This window comes from Trichomycterus rosablanca, chromosome 1 (assembly GCF_030014385.1).
Source record: "Trichomycterus rosablanca isolate fTriRos1 chromosome 1, fTriRos1.hap1, whole genome shotgun sequence".
Taxonomy (NCBI): domain Eukaryota; kingdom Metazoa; phylum Chordata; class Actinopteri; order Siluriformes; family Trichomycteridae; genus Trichomycterus; species Trichomycterus rosablanca.
Window position 1 is genome coordinate 71,932,981 of NC_085988.1, and position 26,668 is coordinate 71,959,648.

The 26,668-nt window shown below is 38.5% G+C and overlaps 1 protein-coding gene across 1 annotated transcript; it reads right to left on the minus strand.

Annotated features, from left to right (window-relative positions):
* Positions 1–8,269: 8,269 nt before the first annotated feature.
* Positions 8,270–26,398, minus strand: wnt7ba (wingless-type MMTV integration site family, member 7Ba). The gene is made up of 4 exons (XM_063006316.1): positions 26,262–26,398; positions 19,983–20,209; positions 13,294–13,565; positions 8,270–8,749 (listed from the first exon to the last, which is right to left on the minus strand). The coding sequence occupies exons 1-4, from the start codon at positions 26,342–26,344 to the stop codon at positions 8,270–8,272; spliced, it is 1,062 nt and encodes a 353-aa protein (XP_062862386.1). The 5' UTR covers positions 26,345–26,398.
* Between the last annotated feature and the right edge of the window lie 270 nt (positions 26,399–26,668).

Below are 26,668 nucleotides of genomic sequence, written 5' to 3' on the forward strand. Positions count from 1 at the left end.
GGTTTAACAATGTTTAATTCTGGTAATAAGGTGGGCTATAAAAGGTACTTTATCCTACTGTTTATCAAACGCCTACTAAACAGTAACCTAAACAGTATGGGTCATTATTGTAGGAACATCATCAGAAAAGAGTGTTTGCACTATAGGGTTTAGGGTTTACCTAGTCCTGTAAAACAGCCTCATATTTGTTGGATATAAGACAATGCAAGCAATTATTGGATCAAATTATTTCCACTAGTTCGCTGCCCATACCAAGTGGATCTTCCACTGTACGGAACAGTTGGCATCAGACTTTGTGGGTAAAAGGCATCAATTCATTTCTCCAAACATAAATCCATCCAGATGTAAATATGGTGAACATTTACTTACTGTTTTTTGGCAATGTTACTCATTGCCTAAGGGTCCAGATTTAATGCTTTTTACACCAAGTATTTGTTTTATTTTCATGCAATAGTATTTAATATAAAGCAGCCCTGCCATAAACTTTAAGTTTGTGAACCTTAAATGGTCATTTTAGTTAAGAGAGCTTTGTGGCTGTACATATGAAGAAATGTCACGCTTTGTCATGTGACCCTGCTCCTCTTTGCTGTTGCTGTCTGTCCATGTTTGACATACACTGCCTTGCCTTTGATTATATATAAAATAAATATATATGTTTGTAAAGGATGCTACTGCAATCTGAGCACCCACCCTTTGGTATATTTAAAAAATCTGAATAAAAATGAAAGCAGTATGTACAGTATAATGTACAGATTGTTTCAAACAAGTTCACTGTGTGTTACGAAAGAGGCATGAAAATCTTAATTGGTTAATTTTATTTTAGATTATGATGGCAGTAAGACAATACAAACCCCATTTCCAGAAAAAGTTGGGACATTTAAATAATGCAAAAGAAAATGTGATTTGTTAGTTCTCTCAAATCTCTATTTAACTGACAGAAGTTTTAACAGAAAGAAAATGTCCAATAGTTTACTGATCAACTTTATTGTATTTTCTAAATATAAACACATTTAAAATTTGATGCCTGCAACGCACTCCAAAAAAGTTGAGACAGGGGCATGTTTAGCCCTGTTCCATCACCTTTCCCAGTAATAAGGCTTTTTAATGGTTAGGGAACTGAGGACACTAATTGTTGCAATTTTGCAAGTGAATAAGATTCATTCAGTCACCTTTATTGTGACCTATAATCTGTGCAATTGAAAAACAAGCTAAAATTATTTGGCCACATAAATGTGCACACCCTCTAATAATTGGGGATGTAGCTGTGTTTAGAATGAACCAATCACATTCAAGCTCATGTTAAAAAGCACTCAGTGACACCCTGTTATCGATTACAGTGACTCTGATAAACACCATACAAAGTTCAGCTGTTCTAATTGGATTGTACTGACATTTACTGTGAAGATGGTAATCAGCAAGTGGATACAATATGAAACAACAGTGATATTACCAACAGCTGGATGTCCCTCCAAAACTGATGAGAAGACAAGTAGAAAACAAGAAAACTGAATGGGGAGGCTGCCAAGAGGCCTACAGCAACATTTAAAGGAGCTGCAGGAATTTCTGGCAAGTACCAGTTGTGTACTACATGAGACATCTCCTGTATTCCTCACATCTGGGTTGTGGGGTAGGGTGGCAAGACGGAAGCCTTTTCTTACAAAGAAAAACATCCAAGCCCAGCAAAAACCTACATCAAAAGTTATGGTCTAATGAGGTCAGGGTTAAATTTTGGCCATTTTTCCAAAAGGTATTTTTGGCACAAAAACAACATTAAAAAGAGCATCACACACACAATGAAGCATGGTGGTGGCAGCATTATGCTTTGGGGCTGTTTTTTTTTTTTTTTTTAGATGCAACTGGGAATTTAGTCAGCCCCTTTATAAACCAACAACCTTTATAAACTAACAACCTTACAGCACAACAACAATTCAAAGCATACCTCCACATCAACAAAAGAATGGAGAAGATCAAAGTTTTAGAACAGCCCAGCCAGAGCCCGTAACTAAATCCAATTTAAAACCTTTACTTTCTCACAACGTTACCATCATGGCGAATCACCACAAAGCGGCTAACTCATACCACATAGTTGTGTTTGCTGGGTGAATAAATTGGTAAATTTTTTATAGTGACCGAATATACAGTATGTGTCCTTGTTTATTTAAAATAAAAAATCAATGCTGTTCTGTATAAGCACAAAGTAAAAAAAAAGAGCCCTCATTCACCAAAACACACGGAATAAGAGCCTCACTATGCATGCTTTGATTCATTTGCGCAAAGTGCGTAAGGTGCATCCATACTTTACGTACGTATAGTTCACACTATTATTTCCATAAAATTGACCCTATTTCTGTATCTGCAAAGCAAAGTATTCAAAAACGTACAATCTTCCAATGCCTACCAATGTACCGATGGATTTTAATAACGTGACGGTATCACAACAAAACACACCAGAGCAGGAGGGGAGGAGCGAGGTGAGCATGTAAGATGTGAGATTTCAGTTAGTTTATTAATTGTACAGATTATAGGTCATGTCAAAAAAGAATGGGGTGTGTGGACCTTTTTATCCACTGTCTATAGAACATCTAAGTGACTGAAAGTGAGTTTGTCTGGTCTGCATAGATAAAAAAAAATTAAAAATCATGTAAAAAAAAAAAAAGGTCATGATACAGCCACATCTTGCTATATTCTTAATAGATGGGTGAGTGCCTGTTTTATGTACAGCCCTATTTCCTAAAGGTGTGACTACGTAAAATGCACATAAAAACAGAAAGTGGTCATTTGTTAAATGACTTTTACAAGTATTAAAAACAGCACAAAGATAGATAATGTTTTACCTGATCAACCTTATATCTGTAAATTTAAGTTTTTAAAAATTTTAATTTGATGCCTAAAACTCATTTAAAAAATTGAGACAGTGCAATAAAAGACTATAAAGTTTGTGAACGTATCAAAAGCTCAGTTATTTATAAGTAAGGATTGATTGGAGTTTGTCACTTGTAAAAAACTAAGTGATTAGATACAGTAGTTCAAGAGATTAAAAACACTGTTTCACACTGATGATTGCATGAAATCTTTCATCAGACAGGAATAGAAAACATCCACTTTCACAAATGTTGGTGTCCTCAGTTTCTAAATGATTACATAATGGTAATATATGCATATATACACCAACCAGGCATAACATTATGACCACTGACAGCTGAAGTGAATAACACTGATTATCTCTTCATCACGGCACCTGTTAGTGGGTGGGATATATTAGCCAGCAAGTGAACATTTTATCCTCAAAATTGATGTGTTAGAAGCAGGAAAAATGGGCAAGTGTAAGGATTTAAGCGAATTTGACAAGGGCCAAATTGTGATGGCTAGACGACTGGGTCAGAGCATCTCCAAAAGCTCTTGTGGGGTGTTCCCGGTCTGCAGTGGTCAGTATATATCAAAAGTGGTCTAAGGAAGGAACAATGGTACACCGGCGACAGGGTCATGGGTGGCCAAGGCTCATTAATGCACGTGGGGAGTGAAGGCTGGCCCATGTGGTCCGATCCAACAGACGAGCTACTGTGGCTCAAATTGCTGAAGAAGTTAATGCTGGTTCTGATAGAAATGTGACAGAATACACAGTGCATCACAGTTGCAGGGCTGTTTTGGCAGCAAAAGGGGGACCAACACAATATTAGGAAGATGGTCATAATGTTATGTCTGATCGGTGTATGTGCATACAGTGTATCACAAAAGTGAGTACACCCCTCACATTTCTGCAAATATTTCATTATATCTTTTCATGGGACAACACTATAGACATGAAACTTGGATAGAACTTAGAGTAGTCAGTGTACAGCTTGTATAGCGGTGTAGATTTACTGTCTTCTGAAAATAACTCAACACACAGCCATTAATGTCTAAATAGCTGGCAACATAAGTGAGTACACCCCACAGTGAACATGTCCAAATTGTGCCCAAATGTGTCGTTGTCCCTCCCTGGTGTCATGTGTCAAGGTCCCAGGTGTAAATGGGGAGCAGGGCTGTTAAATTTGGTGTTTTGGGTACAATTCTCTCATACTGGCCACTGGATATTCAACATGGCACCTCATGGCAAAGAACTCTCTGAGGATGTGAGAAATAGAATTGTTGCTCTCCACAAAGATGGCCTGGGCTATAAGAAGATTTCTAACACCCTGAAACTGAGCTACAGCATGGTGGCCAAGGTCATACAGCGGTTTTCCAGGACAGGTTCCACTCGGAACAGGCTTCGCCAGGGTCGACCAAAGAAGTTGAGTCCACGTGTTCGGCGTCATATCCAGAGGTTGCCTTTAAAAAATAGACACATGAGTGCTGCCAGCATTGCTGCAGAGGTTGAAGACGTGGGAGGTCAGCCTGTCAGTGCTCAGACCATACGCCGCACACTGCATCAACTCGGTCTGCATGGTCGTCATCCCAGAAGGAAGCTGACGCACAAGAAAGCCCGCAAACAGTTTGCTGAAGACAAGCAGTCCAAGAACATGGATTACTGGAATGCCCTGTGGTCTGACGAGACCAAGATAAACTTGTTTGGCTCAGATGGTGCCCAGCATGTGTGGCGGCGCCCTGGTGAGAAGTACCAAGACAACTGTATCTTGCCTACAGTCAAGCATGGTGGTGGTAGCATCATGGTCTTGGGCTGCATGAGTGTTGCTGGCACTGGGGAGCTGCAGTTCATTGAGGGAAACATGAATTCCAACATGTACTGTGACATTCTGAAACAGAGCATGATCCCCTCCCTTCGAAAACTGGGCCTCATGGCAGTTTTCCAACAGGATAACGACCCCAAACACAACCTCCAAGATGACAACTGCCTTGCTGAGGAAGCTGAAGGTAAAGGTGATGGACTAAACCCAATTGAGCACCTGTGGCGCATCCTCAAGTGGAAGGTGGAGGAGTTCAAGGTGTCTAACATCCACCAGCTCCGTGATGTCATCATGGAGGAGTGGAAGAGGATTCCAGTAGCAACCTGTGCAGCTCTGGTGAATTCCATGCCCAGGAGGGTTAAGGCAGTGCTGGATAATAATGGTGGTCACACAAAATATTGACACTTTGGGCACAATTTGGACATGTTCACTGTGGGGTGTACTCACTTATGTTGCCAGCCATTTAGACATTAATGGCTGTGTGTTGAGTTATTTTCAGAAGACAGTAAATCTACACTGCTATACAAGCTGTACACTGACTACTCTAAGTTATATCCAAGTTTTATTTCTATAGTGTTGTCCCATGAAAAGATATAATGAAATATTTGCAGAAATGTGAGGGGTGTACTCACTTTTGTGATACACTGTATATTACCATAACTTGATCTGTTAAAACATTAAATATCTTTGTACTGTTTTTAACTGAACAAGGGTAAAAATGCACATCATTGCTTTCAGGTTTATTTACATTTTTCCAGCTGTCTTTATTTGGAATTCTGGGAAAACTTAAAATTTACACACAATGTCTTTTGACTTTGCACTTAAAATTGAAATACAAGTATGTATTTGTAAGCACAAACACATGTTTATAAAAAAAAAAATTGGGGAAAAAGTATTAAATATATGCAAAGGTCATAAAAAATAAATGTAGAACCTCTAGACATTTATGCTGCAAATACAATAATAATAATACATTTTTAATGCATAATACACCTTTTGTTCTTCTAAATGATGCCATTTACTGTGAACACAACATGCTGCATGCATGGGAAAAGTGAAAGAACATATTAATTTGGAAATCATCACCAACATTTAAATTTATGAATGAATCAGTGGTTAGCACTGTCACCCCACAGAGAAAAGGGACCTGGGTTCAATTCCCAGGGCCCTTTATGTGTATAGTTTGCATGTTTTCCCTTAGGCTTTTCTTCCAGGTGCTCATGTTTACTCCCGCAAATCTAAAGGCATGCAGTCAGGCCAATTAGAACTACAAAAATTGTCCTAGGTGTGCTTGTGAATGGACAGAGCCACAGCTGATTTATCAATTATTACATAAAAAGGTTTTGGAACCACAAATGATCCCTGTACAGTTGCACCTTACAAGACTTAAACATGTGCTGTTAGACTAATTTTAGTAAAGGAAACAGAGTAACCAGAAGTAACTTGAAAAAAGTTGCAGGGTGCCCTAAAAACAGCAGGAACAACAATCTTCAGATAAGTAATGAAGTGCACCGCAATGTTTTATGTTCCTACAAAAAATGATGTGCAGATAAAATTTACATAATAGCATTTAGACAAATCAAAATGTTCAGATAAAACAAAAATAGAATTATCTGGTCATAATTTAATGCATGGTGGAATAAAGGGCTGAATTTATGATCCCAGGAACATACCTACAGAAATGTATGGACATTGGAGCATCTTGATATGGTGCCACTACTGCCAAGAAATTAAATCTGAACACACAAGTTTTAGCAGGCACTCTTGTAATCTTGGGAAACAATATGAAAACAATATGCAGGGAAGAATTGGTTAAAATTTAACCGCAATGTTGCAAAAGTGAATTATTTTGATAAGAGTTCTTCAAAAAGTTTCCGCTTTTTTTTAAAACTCTATTTATTAAGAATTTAAAAAACAAATGACATCATTTTTCTACATCGTCACCTTCTGATGCATTGTCGTAGCGTCGTACCAACTTTGGAATGCCATCAGCAAAAAATGTTTTGGTTGAGCGCAGTGGTGTAACTAGGAGCTCATGGGCCCCAGTGAAAAAAAAGATTTGGGCCCCCTCAACAAATTTCATATATACGTATATATATATATATAGAAATTATATATAAGAAATTCATGCGGCGTGCTGTCTAGTAACATTAAGTGTGCTCTCACTGTATATTTTGATTACATGTATTCTGATATTTCATTGTCTTTTAGTTATTTCAATATTTTATTTAACAAGAATATTGTAATATACTAATAACGACCTGTCGAGTGCAGCCAATGGGGGGGCAGTGGTGGGGGGTTGAGTTAATGTGGTGTAGGGCCCCCCCCTGCCATGGGCCCCAGTGCACTTGCCCCCCGGTAGTTACGCCCTTGGTTGAGCATGTAGCCACTGATGCACTGCTGCTTTCACATCATCATCAGATAAAAACCTTAAAGCTTCTTTGAGCATCCAAAAAGGTGAAAATCCGGACTGTAAGCTCTCTCTCAGTCTCTCGGACGCGACCAATTACTATTCCTCCCGCCCTCCATGTTTCCAACCAAATTATAAAAGTGCAGAAACTTTTTGAAGATCCCTCGTATTTAACTGTAGACTTTTCGAAGCTACAATTGCCAGCGTGTTCTGTGCAATAAAGTGCTTTTTTGTTCACAAAGTCAAAAGACACTGAATGCAAGTTTTAAGTGAATTTATGAACCAAAAGAATATCAAACTACAAGAACAACAGTAATTAAATACTTGTTTACCCTCTTGATGAGTACATATTTAAAAAAATAATCAGCTGAAAATGATAAATTAACTGTATTCTAATTGTAAATGTATCTTGAACTTAACCACACTTAATCTTTGTATTTTAAATACATTTTCATTGTGTTTGTTTCCATAATTACGCAACCCTGATCCTAAAGTATAGTGAGTGAAAGGAATACCTACGCAACATATCAGTAGCAAATATTTTTCAAAGAAACATCTCTTACAAAGTCAGATTAGACAACTATGCAGTACCAATACCATCAGTTTTCAGTGTTCAGTTACAGTGTGAGTGAAACTAGTTTTCCAGCATTAAAGTCGAAGATGCTTCATTCTTCATTCGTCCACAGAAAGATTTTTGGAAGCAACAGCTCCAGTTCGTTTAGATTTAGAAGCTACATTTAATTCTATTTAGTTTTTTTATCCCTTTTGCAGCTTATTCGCTCCTGGATCCAGATGTGGACCTCCAGCTGATGCTTGTTCCTCTGTTTCTGTGTAGGTACTTTAGTTTACTTACATACTCACAGATAAGCCAGAAGGTGAACTGGCTACTCTGAATTGCCCCAGCAGCCCTATTCCTGCCTTGCACTCATTGTTTCCAATATAAGTTCTGCACCCACTTTGGTCAGAAAATGTCCTTAATGATGAATAAATAAATATAAAGGTTTGAGCTTACTGTTTTGAGTCTGAGATGTTGTAAGCTATGAAACTGAATGCTAAAGCAATGACTCGTACAAACTGTCACTTTGTACGAGTGTCAGTACATTTTTCTGCTCACAAAGACTCTTGATCAAAGAAAGACTCTGATTTGTCTTTCCTCGTCCAGGTGTCTCTGATGTGCGAAGTCTTATCGAGATCCTTATTTGCATGTGAACACCTCTGTCTTTGTACTGCAGGTGCTGCACTTGACAAAGCAGCACCACTGGAACTTGCAGTTACACTGCCACACCCGTGTATACTGGTGGGTGTCGTGGCCTCGCCCACAGCACATCAGGTTGCAGCCGTCCAAGTCAGGTGAGGTGTGGTTGCACAGGCGACCCCTGGTGCCCGTGCTGCCTGTCGACACGTCCTCCTCGCAGTAATTCGGCGAGCGCTCCAGGTACACCAGGTCCGTATCGGTGGGCTTGATGTAGCCGTTTGGCTGTTTGAGACGCAAGAAGGAGGGCTGGCGTAGGCGCGTAGCCCTCACTGCTTCCACCTGTACGGCGGCACCGTAGCGCTCCTTCAAGATATAGCCGATCTCTCGGAACTTGGGTAGAGTCGTCCAACAGGTCTTAGTGGTGCAGGAGCCTGAGACGCCGTGGCATTTGCACTCCAGCTTCATCCTCTCCTCCAGTATCTGAAAGAAAAGAGATGGAAAACTGCAGTTGAGTTATAAATACTGCACCCATTTTAAAACATTAGCTAGTCATTAAACATTTCAGCCAAGGGGCAGGGTTGGGTTTTGTGAGGTCAGTCACTGAGGTTGGTCAGCAGGTTCCAATTTAGCCCAATCAATATTCCAAATTATCAGATCATTATTATTAGTACAGTGGTACCTTGTAACTCAACAAAAATCTTTGAAACTCAACAGCCTTCGTCAGAAAATTTGTACCCTTAAACTCAACGTTTCCCTTAAACTCAGTGTGTTTGCGACTGCTGTTTTGTTCAGTGCTTGGCCTGAGCGTTGCGGTAAAATGCCATCAAAGTGCGAATAGCTCCACAGATACTGTAAGCATCTATGTTTATCTGGATTTTCCTCACTGTTTCACTTTTAAACTTGTGTTATAGCTCGAGATTCTGAGAAATTGTGAGAATCAGCTTTTCCGAGAGTATTATAGTTAAAAAAAAAGGCTTAATGTGACTTAATGTATTAAAAAAACAACATAGAAACACTAAACCTCTATTAACTATTACTCCACTAATTAAGAAGCATGAGAAAACAATAAAGTAAAGATAAAGAGCAGGTTTTATTGTATTTTTATATTAATTTTTAACTGTTTTTAATTGTATTTCAGTGTTTTATATTATATTTGTGTTATTTTTAGTGTATAAGTGTCAAAAACAACCCCGTTATTTTACATTAGCCTAAAATATATGCAGTCCCACAGGACCATGGAACACATTAACAGGTTTTCCATACATCCTTATGGGAAGAAGTACCCTGAAACTCAACGCCCCTTGAAACTCAACGCCACTCCCAGAACCAATTGACATTGAGTTTCAAGGTACCACTGTAGTTTACTGGTTAAGTTCAGGGATCTGTTTAGGCCACTGGCATACCTAAAGACCAAACTCGGCATGTCATGTCTTTGTGGGCATTGCTTTGTGAACAGGAATTTTGTGGCAACAGGAAATGCCCTTTCCCAAACTGCTGCCACAAAATTGGTGTAATTACAGTATATAAGCTGTGTTTTATGGACACTTTTTATGTTATCTTGTACTTTTTGGCTAAAGTAAAAAAGAGGCAAGAAAACAGGTGAACTGTTGCCATAGCAACCTTAAATCAATTGTGCTCTGCATAATATCTGTAACCTACGAACTACAGTACTGGCCATATAAGACAAATAAATCCAAATAAAGTGACACATATTAATGTTTCTTATTATTATTGTATTACTTAAATGTATTCCTCAACAACTGGCCTATAAAAAATATAATTGCCTTAGTGGTGATGCTGCCCAGAATTGGCTGATCTTTCAAAATTCTTTCAAGATCCAGAAAATCACAAAAGAATCCACAAGGCAAAAATCACTGTTAACCATAATTTGCCAGAAATCACCTTGATAACGATTTGTTAAAAGTAGAACGTTCTGAAAGACAGGGGTCCAGTTACATCTGGTGTAACGTTAAAACAGCAATCCACAATAAAACATGATAAATAGTCAAAGATGGTTGGTTAAAGAAAAAAGTGTCGTCACAGTCGCCTGACTTGAACCTCATAGAAAATCTTTGGCGGGACTTGAAGAAGCATGCAAACCCAAGATTATTGTGAACTGGATGACGTTACTCATGGGGAATGGACTAGGATTCCTCAGGATCGCTGCCAGAAGCTGGTGTCTGGCTATGCATCATGATTGCAGCAGGTCATAACATTATGAGCTTGTCATAAAGGGGTTAAATAATTCAGAGACTTCAGTGGACATTAAAAGTGGCATTTTGTGTTGGATTCGGAGAAAGCACTTTTTATATTAGTTGTGTTGAGCTAGTTAAATTGTTCTAGTTTGAATGCTCTATTGCAAACAGCTGGAGGTTTGTTAATTCTGCTAATAAACTTAATTTGCAATGGGGGTTGAATCATTTTGATTGCATACATACAGCAAACTGATCACAGTGGTATCTTAAAAAACTCAATGTCAATTGGTTCTGGAAGTGGCGTTGACTTTAAAAGACGCTGAGTTTCAAGGTATTTTTTCCCATAAGGATGTATGGGAAACATGTTAATGTGTTCCATGGTCTCGTGGAACTGCATATATTTTAGGTTTATGTAAAATAATGTGGTTGTTTTTGACACTTATACACTAAAAAATAACACAAATATAATATAAAAACACTGAAATAAAAAGCTGATTCTTACAATTTCTCAGAACCCCGAGCGGTAACACAAGTTTAAAGGTGAAACAGTAAGGAAGGTCCAGCTAAACACAGATACATGTGGACCTTTCAAAGTGAATCTGACAGTTAGTCCACACAAATGCTGTTTCGTCTCATATTCGCACTTTGGTGATGTTTTATCGCACCACTGAAGCCGAGCGCTGAACAAAGCGACTGTTCATTGTTAATTTGAAAATAAATAAATACATTTTTAAAAAACAAACTGAACAAGTTGAGTTTAAGGGAAACGTAGAGTTTAAGGGTACAAATGTCTCGACAAAGGGTGTTGAGTTTCAAAGATTTTGAGTTTAGGGGGCGTTGAGTTACAAGGTACCACTGTATATATAATGTTATGTAATGAATTATACTGTAGATCAAGTGAACTGATATAGCACTGTTATATGTAAAGAGGAACACTCACATTGACATTTTAATATCAAGGCCTTAAAGGGTTTTTTTCCCCAGATTATTTGCTAGAGATAAGCCAAAGAAAACTAGATGGCATTACTGTATCTGTACCATGCAGGAATGGAATGGTAATTCTTATTTTTGTTATTGTTTACCCTACTCAATAAACATGTAATTTGTCCAGTTTTATCAGATTTTGTTCATACTGTTGGTTTGAGAGGGAAAAATATGGATTTTTTTCACAGCTCTGGCATTACACAGTCTTTTCTCATTTATAAAAAAAAAGTCAAACATTACTGTTTGCCCTCTGAAACACTGAAATGCTATCCTTCTCATTTTTCTCAAATTGTATCTAGCCTTGAGTCGTTTCTTTTGTCTAGGCAAATCCCTTTATTATTAACCTCGAGGAATCTGAGACTGAAACCTATTTCATCAGATTTGACATTTGTGGCATTAGCAAATTCATGCAGCTGAGCGGCTGAGGAAATTCTTGACATTTTGCGGCGATACGAACCGAACCCCATTATTCTGTGCAATTCTGTGCGATGCCCAATTAAGTGTTGCCAGCTATATGTCAGATCCGGGAGGAAAACTGAGGTTTCTGCCGAAACATACCTTGTAATTTTCCCTACCTTCTAAATACCACATCACACGACGAGAAAAATGTGTATGACTCTGGAGTAACCATTCGTGTATATGGTTACGTTTCAGTTCAATGTGGATCTGTTTGTTTTCCCAATATGTCACTGATACATTTTACAGGCAGCTGACTGAGCCCTTCCATTTATGGTTGAGATAATCTCTAAATTAAAGCAAGATGTTTTATCATTAGGGCTAAAGCAATATTGACAGAATTTTCCCCTTGTCTCTCCCAAACTGAGTTCATTCATTCATTCATTGTCTGTTTTACCACCGCTTCATTCTATTCAGAGGCGCAGCGGGTCCAGTTCACCGGGCGAAAGGCAGGAAATACTTCAGATGAGTCGCCAGTCCATCGCAGGGCAAAACTGAGTTTATTTAAGTAGTAATCTGTACTCCACAGTAAACAGTAAAACAGCTGATCAGGCTGGAAGCATGAAACTTTTGCCTTGTTTTTCTTCATAGAAGGCTGATAAAGCTGAGCCGGACCTGCTTTGGCCGTGTATGAATAAAGCGAGGGGAAGAGAAAGAGCCTAGCAATAATATCCTGTATCCTGACTTAATGCTCTGTAATTCAATGAACGGACTGAGGGGTGGTGGCAGGCATCCAACTGGCAGCCGTTGGCCGGGTTGGCCTTTGCATTCCTGTCACACACGACGAAAGCCTCAACTCCATAACCACTCCGTTAGGCACTGTAATTCTACTTATGGACGGTCTCTGTGTGCCTCGCGGCCCCTTCTTTTGGCCTCCGGAGTGACTAATGAAGATGGTGGAGCACGGCTCAGGTTGGGTTAGGCTAAACGGGAGGTGGAACATTACCATAATGCATGCTAACTTTTATTTATGTTTAATTAGATTTGTATCCGCAGACACTGAGCAGTGCTGCAGAAAATGAGCATGATATAATATTTTGCTCACAAAAACACACTATTAATCAAGATATACAGACCTCTGCTGTGCTGGTAATTACATGTATACAATTATATTGTATTGCATGTATTACATTTCTAAAAGAGGTTGTACCAAGCAGGTTGTAATCTGTTATTCTGGGATGTTTGCCCATTTTAACCTACCTGCTTCTTAAATCTTTTGAATTATGACAGCCACTCATGTAAAAGGATGAGGGCTTACACATGCTTCCTCCAATACCAACAAGGTTCCACTCATGGAGAGCACTAACTGTCCCTCTTTTGTACCCATTAGCTAAGAGATGCCCTTAATTAATTTGTGTCTCTCTGACTGACAGCTTTTAATTGCATTACCTTTCTGCCTGCCTCATTGTTGTGCAGGTTCATGAGCCTCCGGGCGTTTTTTTTAATCTCCCGGGCATCCACAAAGCGGCGAGAGAACTCAACTCCATACTTGACGTCGGCTGAGCAGCCGCCCCACTTCCAGCCTTCCTCTTGGGTCTGAAAGCCTTGCTTTTCCCTGTCACAGCCGCAGTGGCTCAGGTTGCCCTGGCTGCAGGCTGCAGTGACTGCATGGGCCACCCCGGCTGCTGTGATGGCATAGGTGAATGCTGCCTCCTTGCTGCCTGGGGATAGAAGGGGAACAAGAGAGACCTCAAACATCTGACATATTTTGCTTAAGGGGGAAGGGAGTTTGCAGTTATTGGTGATGGGTATCCTTCTTCTTGGTCATAGTCATAAATGTGTTTGTTGACTGTGTAATGGTTGTTTTTTTTCCCATTTACTTTTCTGTTTATAGTGTTACAATATAAATCTTGATTCACTTGTATTAAAAAATATATACTTTTATTAGATTTAGATTCATTTTAGTTCTAGATTGTCATTTATTAGATGAGAAATTAAAGCACTGATTATTTGCTCTGAATATAAGTAATGCAAATTGTGTGTGCAACCTAATCTACTAAACATCTTGCTAATGGGCGTAGTATACCAGAACCAGACCGGACGGAAGATCTGGCCTTATTCACAAGTACCATTCAGCTAGTGAATGCCCACCCTTCGCGAGTGATATTCCCAAGCTTTTATTTCAATTTAACATGCTTGTATTCAAACTAAATATTTTACTGTAATCATTTACCCATTAGCCCTAATGTGCTGCTTAGTATAGTATTGGCACACTGGTGATGTAGTAATTACATTTAGTCATATAGTGGACACTTCTATCCAAAGCAAATTACAACTAATACAGAATACAATCCAGTTAATTCACAATTTAGGATCTTGCTTAAGGATCCAACGGGGGCATCTTGGCTTTGGCAGGACTTAAACCCTCAACTTCTAATCGTTTATTTAATACTTTAACTGAGCCACTGCCAATTTGTTTAGTATAGTAGTATTCTGTTTGAGTCACATCATAATGATTTAAGAGACTACAGTCTGTTTCTGGTTTAGAAGAAGAATACCTTTATGTGTCATATATACATATACACATGTACAGTACAATGAAATTCTTTCTTCACATATCGCAGCTTGTTTGGAAGATGGGGTCAGAGCGCAGGGTCAGCTATTATACAGCACCCCTGGAGCAGACAGGGTTAAGAGCCTTGCTTAAGAGCCCAACAGTGGCTGCATGGCAGAGCCTGTATTCAAACCAACAATCTTCCGATTGCTAGCCCAAAGCTCTACTCACTGGGTTAGCACTGTTGATGATGCATCAATAAATCTTGATCCACCAATTAATACAATGGTAGCCAAGGGGTAGAGCTTTGGACTATCAATCAGTAGGTTGTGGGTTTGAATTCTGGCTCAGCGATGCTGCTACTTGAGCACTTGAGCAAAACTCATTACCCTCTCAGTTCCAGGGGTGCCGTACAATGGTTGACCCCAGCTTCCAAACAAGCTGATATATGGAGAAAAAGAATTTCATTGTATTGTTCATGTGAACATGTATTTACGACAAATAAAGGCATTCCACCTGCCCTCAATTATTATTATTATTTTTATTAATATTATTTATTAATCTTATATGTTTATTACAGTTTAAAAACATTATTTAAAGCAACATTTTTATATTATTTAAAAAACTAAAGATTCTCCTCTATGGGAACAAACAGTACTAGTTCTCATTCGCTTAAGCTACAGTTTGCTCAACCTTGTAACAGCACCGCCCACTTTGTGGTGCTGATGGCCGTTGCACCCCCTGTTACTGTGTTGTGCCAGCTTAAAGTCAAAATAAAAAAGCCACTTTGTCGCATCATTGCTGGTGCAACTTTGTTGGCTTGGTTAACTTTCTTTTGTGACTGACTTCTCTGCCACTTTGCATTACTAATAGTCTCAACCTCCTGCCGCTGTACAACACCAGCTTTACTGAAAATAAACAACATACTGTAGTTTTGTTTTAACGCTGCTTGTGTGCAAACATTGTTTAAAAACAATGTAATTTAATCTATTGTCCTGCATTTAACAGCCTTTGCTTTGCTGTATTTGTTGCTTTGCTAGTTCATTCTGCATAATTAAATGTTCTCTAGTTAGTCATTTACTCTTTTTTTTAGCTGTATTCAGTCAATGATTTATTCTAACCAGGATGTTGGAAACTGAACTGAATTCTGGAGAAGTGTCCCTACTGAACACACAATGTGCAAATACATTATCTGGTATGATCAGTTTGAGCTACTGAAATGTCACTCTGCTACTATTTGTAGGAGCAAGCGGGGAAATAAAAGTGCCCCCTGCTGGTTGCCCATCATTACTAAGCCCACAGAAGACCCAGAACAATGACAGCCTGGATTCAAAGTTTTTTTAATTTCATTTAGTGAGAAGCATCTGAGCTTAGTTAAGACCTGTCAAGTATCAAGCTCCAGAGATAGTTGGAGAGCTGTATGTGTTGATTCAAACCATAAATCATATAATATGTTCTCTGATAGTATTCGCTCAGTGTTAAGGTACTGGACTATAGAGGGCTACAGAAGGTCACTGGTTTAACCCCCACCCCCACCACCAAGTTGCCACTGTTTAACTCTCAATTGCTCTTATTATATTTGGTTATAAAGTCAATTAAGTATCCACCACATGCCATACATGTACGTTTCGGTATCAGCCCATTCAATAATTTCCCTCGGGATAAATAAATAAATAAATAAATAAATAAAGCATCTATTTAAATTATCTAACGTTATAATTTTATTAAAATGTCATTTTTGTTTTAGTAGCTAAAACAAATTTATTAAGTGATAAGCCATGCCCAACTTAATGGGACCAAGGGAATTAATGTACACCGATCAGGCATAACATTATGATCACCTTCCTAATATTGTGCTGGTCCCGCTTTTGCTGCCAAATCAGCCCTGTGATGCACTGTGTATTCTATCAGAACCAGCATTAACTTCTTCAGCAATTTGAGCTACAGTAGCTCGTCTGTTGGATCGGTCCACATGGGCCAGCCTTCACTCCCCACGTGCATCAATGAGCCCTGGCCGCCCATGACCCTGTCGCCAGTTTACCACTGTTCCTTCCTTGGACCACTTTTGATAGATGCTGACCACTGCAGACTGGGAACACCCCACAAGAGCTGCAGTTTTGAAGATGTTCTGACCCAGTCGTCTAGCCATCACATTTTGGCCCTTGTCAAACTTTAACATTTTTCCTGCTTCTAACACATCAACTTTGAGGATAAAATGTTCACTTGTTGCCTAATATATCCCACCCACCAACAGGTGCTGTGATAAAGAGTTAATCAGTGTTATTCACTTCACTGGTCAGTGGTCATAATGTTATGCCTGGTCGGTGTACCTACTGATTCACCTAAGTTGAAGTAAATACTTAGTTTTCTCTATGAATATTGTGGCAGAGAATCAGTTTGCCAAGTTAAAGTAATGAAGTAAAATAATCTATAAACAAAAAAATTATTTTAATAATTAATTATAAGTAAAAATAATCTATAATAAAGCTACTTAAGTAGAAGTTTTAAAGTATCGGATTTTATTTGTACCTGAATACTATAAAGATATTATAGATAAGGTTAAGCATTCTAAGATTTTTGAGAATTCTTAAAAGCTGTACTATAAATGCAATTTATCATTAGTAGTAGTGTGGTAGCAGTAGTAGACGTAGTATTGTAAAAATGCAATATGCATTTTAACAGTAATAAAGCATTACATTTTAGCAAAAATAGGAAGCAAAAGTCAAAAGTCTGCATGGATATGGGATAGCAAAAACAGCCTAGCCAATTGCCAGATTGCGTCATACTTCCTCTCCACCAATGCCGATCCCCGCTCTGATTGAGGAGAACAAAGCTAACCCATGCCTCCTCCGACACTTGGGCAGCAGCCGTATGCATTTTGTCACCTACACTTTGACAGGTGCAATGCGGATCAGCACTGTGTACGGAGAGACACACCCTGACGGCACCCTTTTCCCGTCTCTGTGCAGGCGCCATCAATCAGCCAGCAGAGGTCATAATTGCATTAGTTATGAGAGAGTCCCTATCCGGCTTAATATCCCACCCCTATCTGAACAACAGGTCAATCGTTGTTCATGTGGCTGCTCAGCCCAGCCGGCAGGCAGAGCTGAGATTCGATACAATGTATTCCAGATCCCAGCTCTGGTGTTCAACGCGTGTTTTACCACTGCGCCACCTAAGTGGCCCAAAACATTGTTTTTTAGATATAAATAGGGTATAGGTAACAGGTTAAGCTATTAAAGAGATGGTTTAACACTTTGGCTAAAGTTTAATTGCATCTGTCAGTTTCCATTGGTCAGCTTTGTTAATCAGTCAGCACTAAAAATACAGAATTCCTATTCACCTTAATCTGTGTTAAATTATAAATAATAAGGCACAGTGACAAAACTTCTAGAGTCCCCCAAATTAACATGACTGCTTGTGAGAAATTCCACGTTGTCCAATGTAGTCCCTGTGTCAGCTTTCCTCCAGGTGTCCTGGTTTCCTCATACCTCCCAAAACATGTAGAATGTGGATTGTCAGTTTTAAATTGCCCCTATTTCTAAGTATGTGGGTTTTGCATGGTGGTGCTACAGGTAGTGTTGCACAGCCCCATTGGTCTGAGATGCTCGGATGTTTTTATGACATACAGATTAACAGTTTCCTGATGATAGGGTGAATGCCTATACCGCAACATCTGTGTTTTTAATTATAAACATGGCAACAATGGGTGAATGGCGGAAATACAACCTTGACAGGGTGTCAATCCATCTAAAGGCAGCACAGACTTACAGACCTAGGGACAAGAGTAGCCTGATCACTTTCTGCATGTTTGAGGAGATGGAAGGGACCCTAGTACCTGGAGAACATGTACATGGATGTCAACATGCAAAATTTCTCACAGAATGTGACCGGAGATGATCAAACCGAGGTCCTCAGTGCCCATATTGCTGTGCAGCACCCAATTTACCAGCAGTGCCACTGCAGCACAATGATGCACCAGGTAATGTTAATGCCCAAAATTTAATACACCTATCTGTTTACTTTCTGTGTTGATGGCTTGTGTTTCTCATGTCTGTGTACTGGTGTACCTCCACCTTCCAAAAGCAAGCTAATGGACTGACTGGTTACTTTAAATTGGCCCTAGTTGTGAGTTAGTGAGTAGAGAGTATTTGAGGGTTTGGGATAATTGGAATCAGCCTAACCTCCGGCTATGTATATGATGTCTCTGCACTCATTGTCATGTTTAATTATGAACAGATTTTGTCCCACTGGGGCGGCACAGTGGCTCAGTGGGTAGCATTGTCACCTCATAGCAAGAAGGTCCTGGGTACAATTCCCAGGTGGAGCGGTCTGGGCCCTTTCTGTGTGGAGTTTGCATGTTCTCCCGGTGTCTGCGTGGGTTTCCTCCGGGAGCTCCGGTTTACTCCCATAGTCCAAAGACATGCAAGTGAGGTGAATTGGAGATACAAAATTGTCCATGACTGTGTTTGACATTAAATATATGAACTGATGAATCTTGTGTAACAAGTAACTACCATTTCTGTAATGAATGTAACCAAAGTGTGTAAAACATGACATTAAAATCCTAATAAATAAATAAATGATGTCCCACTAAATACATAAGCTCTTTAACTGATAATTTTATTTGTATTTGTGGGTCACAATGCCAGGGTTTTGGGGAGTTTGGCATGTTTCCTGTGTCTGCATGGGTTTTCTCTAATTTATTTGGTTTCCTTTTACCTTCGAAAACATGCAGACAATCAACTAACTATTTTAAATCGGCCCTAGTAACGTGTGTGAGTGTGCAAGTATGTGGTGCCCCCCATCCATGTCTTTGGGTGCCCAGAACAAGATAAAGCAGTGATAATGAATTAAAGGATGCATTTAATTCAACACGCTGCTTCTTCCACAAACAATACTGTGCTGGCTAAGATACAATAATAGTAATAAACTTTGTTTGAGTTTGAGGTCCACGCTTCTCCAGGTTTACATTCTGGCTTAATGAAAAACAGTACAGTGGATTTTGGAATATCACATTTAGCTTGTTTTGTTTTCCATTTCATTCTAAATTATACACAGAATAACAATACAGACTGACATGTTCAAATGTAGCTAATTTTAGTGCTGGAAGCACTAGAACTGAGAAACAGATACATTTAATTAAACAAAAGAGCTTAAAGTAAGCCAACCCCCAAAAAGAGTGACTGTTACCAGGACCACTGGATTAAACTCAGCCTCCGACCACACATCGACCAAAACAAAACATTTCTGAATGAAGGACCATTTATATAAGTGCTCTACATTAAAATTCCAATTACCAGAAAATAAATCCAGAACACGCCATCTATTGTGCAGTTTCCCCGCTTGAGGTTCACTTACAAGTTATGTGCTCCTGTGTGTATGTGTGAGTAAAGCCAATTACAGTCATTTTATTCTTCCGGGAAACTAAAAGTTGCTTTCACTCAAAGATTGAGCAACCTACAGCAACTGAAAAAGGGATAAACCAAATTTGACATAGGTTACCAAACACAGCCCCACTGCCTTACACAGCAACACTACATATCTAATAAATCCACTAATAACACTAGGTTGAACTACTGACCCACTCGCAGCTCCTGTCCGAAGACGGTCCTCTCGCCGAGGGCGGAGCAGTTCCAGCGCCCATATTGAAACTGGTACTGGCATTCGTTGATGCCCATCTGAGCACCCTCACCGATGACAATAATGGCGTCCGGGCGGCTCTGGCAGATGGCACGCTGTCGGGGGGCCAGGCCAGGGATCTTGTTGCAGATAATATTGGCTCCCAGAGCCACCACTGATGATAGGGCCCTGTGAATCAAAACAAAGCAAACCACACATCTATTAAAATGTGGGGTGTACTGGCTTTCTTTGCATTTCTATTAAACAGCATGTAACAGTCATTTTAGCACATGAAAGCTTTTCGGATGCCAGAAAATCTGGGCTTCTCTCACCCCAACAAGCAAAACCAAACATATGATAAAGTAAACAACACCTACCATACAAGCAAGGACTTTACTTAGTGACCATAAATCCAATCAATGTCTAATGTGCAAGATACAATATACAACAATTTACAATATATGACCAATTACATAGGATAGTTTTTCCAGATTGATTTGTTTGTTTGTTTATTAGGATTTTAACGTCATGTTTTACACTTTGGTTACAATCATGACAGGAACGGTAGTTACTCATTACACAAGGATCATCAGTTCACAAAGTTATATTGAAATTGTCTTGGACAATTTAGTGTCTCCAATGTACCTCACTTGCAAGTCTTTGGACTGTGGGAGGAAACCGGAGCATCCGGAGGAAACCCACGTGGACACGGGGAGAACATGCAAACTCCACACAGAAAAGACCTGGACCACCCCACCTGGGGATCGAACCCAGGACCTTCTTGCTGTGAGGCGACAGTGCTACCCACTTAGCCACCGTGCCGCCTTTGCAGATTGAAAAGTGCTACATAGTTTTTTTATTTAATCTTCTTCAGTACCTGAATTATCTTTAGGATTGAAGTGGAAAACCTACCAGAAAATACTAGTTGCAAAAAAAACCTTTAAGCACTGTTAGCTCATAAGAAGCCATCACATTTACCGAATTACTCACTAACAGCTAAGGCCAATTCAGAACAGCCAATCCACCTGCTAGCATTTCTTTTGTAAATCAAAGCACTATCAGTGCACCACATGTACTCAAGAAAAAAAGATTCCATTGCTCTTACATACAGTGACTGAAGGCAGTGATTGAACCTAGGTCTTCAGGGCCCTAGATACAGTATGTGCAGCACCCACTGCACCTGATGCTCCACTGTGCCGTCCTGTTACCTTGTAATTAAAATTAACTAATAACACTGATGTTACTGATGGGAAAAGCACATATAGGAATAACTAGCAGGTAACTTGAGATAACGGCCTTGAGCAAATATTTACTAGCCCTTAAATTATTTTCTTTGGTTTGCACTAGCTTATAAAACTTGAAAGAATGTAAAACTTAATACATTTTACTGGCCTTAAAAATGGTAAAACTGGATAAAATAAATAAAAGGCTTTTCTAATCGTTTTTACATGCTTGTCCTATTTTTTCTGATTGGTTCCAACTAGCCTATAAATATTTCCATATTGATCTACATTGCTGGATAAAAATCCATGAAAAATGGCTTTTAAATAATTGTACTGCCTCTTTAAATAGTTCTTATTATAAATTAAATCTAAATTATTTCAGAACCGTAATTATTACTGGTTCTTTTGTATGAATTAATGAAGTTCGGCCCACACAGTCAGTGTTGTGATTGAATTTATAAAAGGTTAAAGAATTATGTTGTGTGCTAGAGAAATATTTCGCCTTAATTGTGCTTTTAAAGAAAGAGGAAAACCTTTTAACATTGCTTGTACATTAGGTATAAATGCAATGTTCGGTTTTAATATTAACTGGACATATTTTACATATTTTAAATTTATAATCAGCTCTGGCCTCTCGTATGGTTTAATTTTATAATAGGGAGACGCCACCTGTCCCTGACAGTGTTCTCTTATATGCACTTGTCAAGCACCATGCTTATCTATTCATACAAACCTATAAAGATTTAACAGGCAACAGTACAAATGCATAGATCCATATGTTCAATGTCATACAACAAAAGTTCAGTTCGGCTGTTTGTTTTTCTCATAAGCAAGGCTTTAATTCTGGCTGAATGATTGTAATACCGACAGAAAGCCTGGCTACCTGACTACCTCTAAGTCCACAGTGTATAGGTTAAGAGGCTCTGAATACACATGTATACATGTAATGTAGGGAAAAGAAATGTTATATCATTTAATAACATAACACTTTAACCTTAAACTAATAAAACCACTTCTGTAACACTATCTACGCACTTTGTCTGATTTAAACCTCATGTCAGCTCAAATGGAAAGATCTAAATGTATGGTTTCTTAATCTCTCCACAGGGCAAACAGTATTAAAACATAGATTGAAAGCGATTGAAATCGGAGCACGGTGCTGTCCTGCATTATTCTCACTCACTTTATAAAAAGGCCTTGACATAATGTAATGATAGTTTTTTCTTGTGGAATGCATTATCTGTAAGCAGTTGGTATTGAGCATGGCTTGTTCTGCTGTTAGAAAAATAGAAGAAGAAAAAAACTGAGCAATTTGTGGTAAATCGCTGTTTTCCAGTTTGGGGAACATTGCTCATGCATTTTGGAGTTTAAAGAGTGAACATTGTTGTTTGGATCCAGGCCAGTTCCCTTTGTCTGTAGAAATATTTATTTTATAGGGATCAATCACTGTCTTAGCTGCTATATATACTTTTATAAAAGGTTTTGCTTCCTAACCGAATCATTAGTTTTTCACACTAGAATCCTACAACAGAAGGTTGTAGTTTATTTTAATTTGGACTAAAGACTAATCTAGAATAGCTACTTAACAACTGAATTCTGCATGTCAGGTATATACATTCATACAATAAATAAGTAGGACAACAAAATAAGAGCACTGTCTCCAAACAGGTGTGCATGGTTTTGGTTCATGTATTCCTGCAAACCCATACAAAGTAAGTTTGACTAATCAAGTGATGAATGTAATCAAGCATTTATATCCTGATAGTAGTGAGTTTGTTCCAGGATCACAATGCACCCATCACCCAGGCTTGATTAATTTAAAAGTATGTACAGTTCCAGAGACTTAAAAATGTAAAATATGCCAAGGCATATAAAACTGTTTAATGGTTTGGGCTGGCTCATCTACATACTGGTACACTCATTTATTTAAAGTCTACATTTGCTTAACAGTCAAACAGTGCCACATACTTACATTATTAAACAAAAATATCATAAGACCTAATTTCTTTTACACTCCCTGCCCTGTACTTGATATTATAGTCCTTTGTTATGTTCACTTAGGTTTGTTCTGTTGGTTGGTTGGGTGGTTTTTAGCTTTAATAGAATATAGCAACAATAATGTATTATTAGTAGTAGTTGTAGTGTTGTTGTTGTTGTCATTGTGAATATTTATTATTTATGAAATATAATTGTTATTTTTGTTGTTATTATTATGTATATAACCCTAAACTTTGACTCATTGTAAAAAAAATACAATGAAAATCAAATAATTAAATTACAATGAATTTCTTAACATATATTAAAGAGCTTACAAAAATTATAAATATTAGAGCTAGCTAACATTGTGCTACATGAAGGCTACCACAAAAGCTAGCTTAAGTTTTTTTAATAAAAGTTATTTATTTATTTATTTGAATTACCTGAGCTTTCAGGGTCAAGTTTTATGATATGGTACTACTAATAATCGATAAGGGTGGTTGTCTGTAATATTGTGTTAGGAAGGCTTGAATATAAAGCAAACAATGCTAGTGATGCATTAGGTTCCACTGTGTAACAATGGCAGAAGTGGAGCTATTTGTACCTTTTTTCTCTAAATACGGAGTTTTCTCTTAATACATGAACTCACAACTACTAAAACAGTCAAATGTTCAGTGTACAGGTAACTGTTCTCCCAACTGTTCTTTAAAATTTGTAAAGTTAAAAAGTTGCTTTAATTATTTTAGAACGTGGAGGGTTAATGGTTTTGGTAAAATAGCACTGTTTGTTTGGTTACTCATGCAACAGGTGATTGTGCCAGTGTTCCTGTGTTTTTCACACATTAGTGTTTTATATTTGTTTTTTTTAAATAAAGCTCTTAAAGAGCCATCCAAATCTGAAGAAACCTAAATGGTTTAGTTCCTAAAAGAGTCAAAGATCTACTGTATATCCATAAACTACAAATTAATAAAATAACTAATAATATGTTTTTATTAAAAACAATTAAGAGTACATTTAAGAGGAGTGGTTCATTAAAATTTTCCTAAAGTGAGTGTGTGTTGCCTATGGATTAAATAAACTACACTACAAGGCCAAAAGTATGTGGACCCACCTTCTATATTCACGTGTTTCAGCCACACCCATTACCTACAGGCTTTTAAAATCAATCACATAAAATGAAATGTGTACTTTCAACTTTGGGAGAACAGTTTGGGTAAGGTCCTGTTCTGTTTTAGCATGGATGGACCACTGTGAACACAGCATGGTTTGATGAGTTTCATGTAAAGCAACTCCGCTGGCCTGCATAGAGCCCTGATCTCAACCCCATTAAACAGCCGTCCTACAACAGTGCCTTTAACACAGAGATACTGTTTTGACAGAACAGGCACAAATTCCAACAGACACAGTCCAAAAACGTGTGGAAAGCTGTTATAGATGCAAGGGGGGCCAAGTCTGTATTAATGCACATGGTTTTGAATGTGCATAAATATGGAATATAGAATATCTTTGAAGCAAAATAACAAAATTAGGCAAAATTAGTAGCAGACATACAGTAGTTTACCCATGCGTAACTTTCACAGAACCATGTTTAATATTGCATGGTGGTACAGCTGGTAAAGTGTACGCCATTCAGCAACATAAGTACTGGGTACTTGGGTTTGCTACTTGCCTTCTGTCACTGTCTGTGAGAACTTTTCCATGTTGGTAATCCAGATTCCTCATACATACCAAAATTAGGAACTTTTCTAAATTTCTTCTGGGTGTGAATGAATGAAAGAGTAAGTGTGTGTAGTCCTGCCACAAACTTACACACATTGTGTCTGTGTGGCGCCTGACCCAATATGTCCCTGACCAGAATAAAGCATGTATTAGCAAATATGTTGAATTAAACCATTTCGGAAGTGTATGTCCCTGACCAGAATACAGCAGTTATAACAAATATATAGGATTAAACCATTTGGAAGTGTATGTGCCTGACCATTATAAAGCATGTATTAGCAAATATGCTGAATTAAATCATTTTGGAAGTGTATGTGCCTGACCAGAATAAAGCAGTTATAACAAATATGCTGAATTAAATCATTTTGGAAGTGTATGTGCCTGACCAGAATAAAGCAGTTATAACAAATATGCTGAATTAAATCATTTTGGAAGTGTATGTGCCTGACCAGAATAAAGCAGTTATAACAAATATGCTGAATTAAACCATTTTAGAAGTGTATGTCCCTGACCAGAATAAAGCAGTTATAACAAATATGCTGAATTAAATCATTTTGGAAGTGTATGTGCCTGACCATTATAAAGCATGTATTAGCAAATATGCTGAATTAAATCATTTTGGAAGTGTATGTGCCTGACCATTATAAAGCATGTATTAGCAAATATGCTGAATTAAATCATTTTGGAAGTGTATGTGCCTGACCAGAATAAAGCAGTTATAACAAATATGCTGAATTAAATCATTTTGGAAGTGTATGTGCCTGACCAGAATAAAGCAGTTATAACAAATATGCTGAATTAAATCATTTTGGAAGTGTATGTCCCTGACCAGAATAAAGCAGTTATAACAAATATGTAGGATTAAACCATTTGGAAGTGTATGTGCCTGCCCAGAATAAAGCAGTTACAGTTATAACAAATATATAAGATTAAACCATTTTGGAAGAATAAAGCAGTTATAAAAATATGCTGAATTAAACCATTTGGAAGTGTATGTCCCTGACCAGAATAAAGCAGTTATAAAAATATATAGGATTAAACCATTTTAGAAGAATAAAGCAGTTATAAAAATATGTAGGATTAAACCATTTTGGAAGTGTAATCAACATAATTACCATTATCCTGGTGAAAGGAAATGGTACCAATAGGCACTAAACTATTTCTGACTAATTACTGAAAGATACAAGTATATTTATGAGATTCCAGCCCGTGCGTCCTATAATAAAGTTCCAAAAACACCTGTTACCCATTACATGACATATCCATCACATGCACAAGCAGTAAGCGGTTCTACCGAGAGCAGGTAGAGGTGATTAACGCACAGGTAGCTGCCGCTGGTGAGGATGAGGAAGAGCTGGGAGTAGGAGACCGACAGGAGCGCGGCGTGCGGGGACAGCACGCGCATGGTGGCATCGGACAGCAGGACGAGGCTCGCGGGGTTCCTCTCTGGTTCCCAAACTGAACTGGCTCCTCCCGGGGAATTACAGGCACTAGTACAGTCGCTTTCGGGATTTCGAGTTTGGCGCAGCAGGTTCCCTCCTGGTTCCCGAAGTTTGTCCGCTACAAACTGAATCAGGGCTGCGATGATGACCGTGTCTCTGAGGAGCAGTCTGCGTTCCAGTGTCCCTGATGAGCAGTCCGTGTCTCTGAACAGCCCCTCGCCTTCCTGTAGATCAGTCTGTGTCTCCGGTGAGAAGTCCGTGGATGTGGACAGCACTCCGTGGCGCTC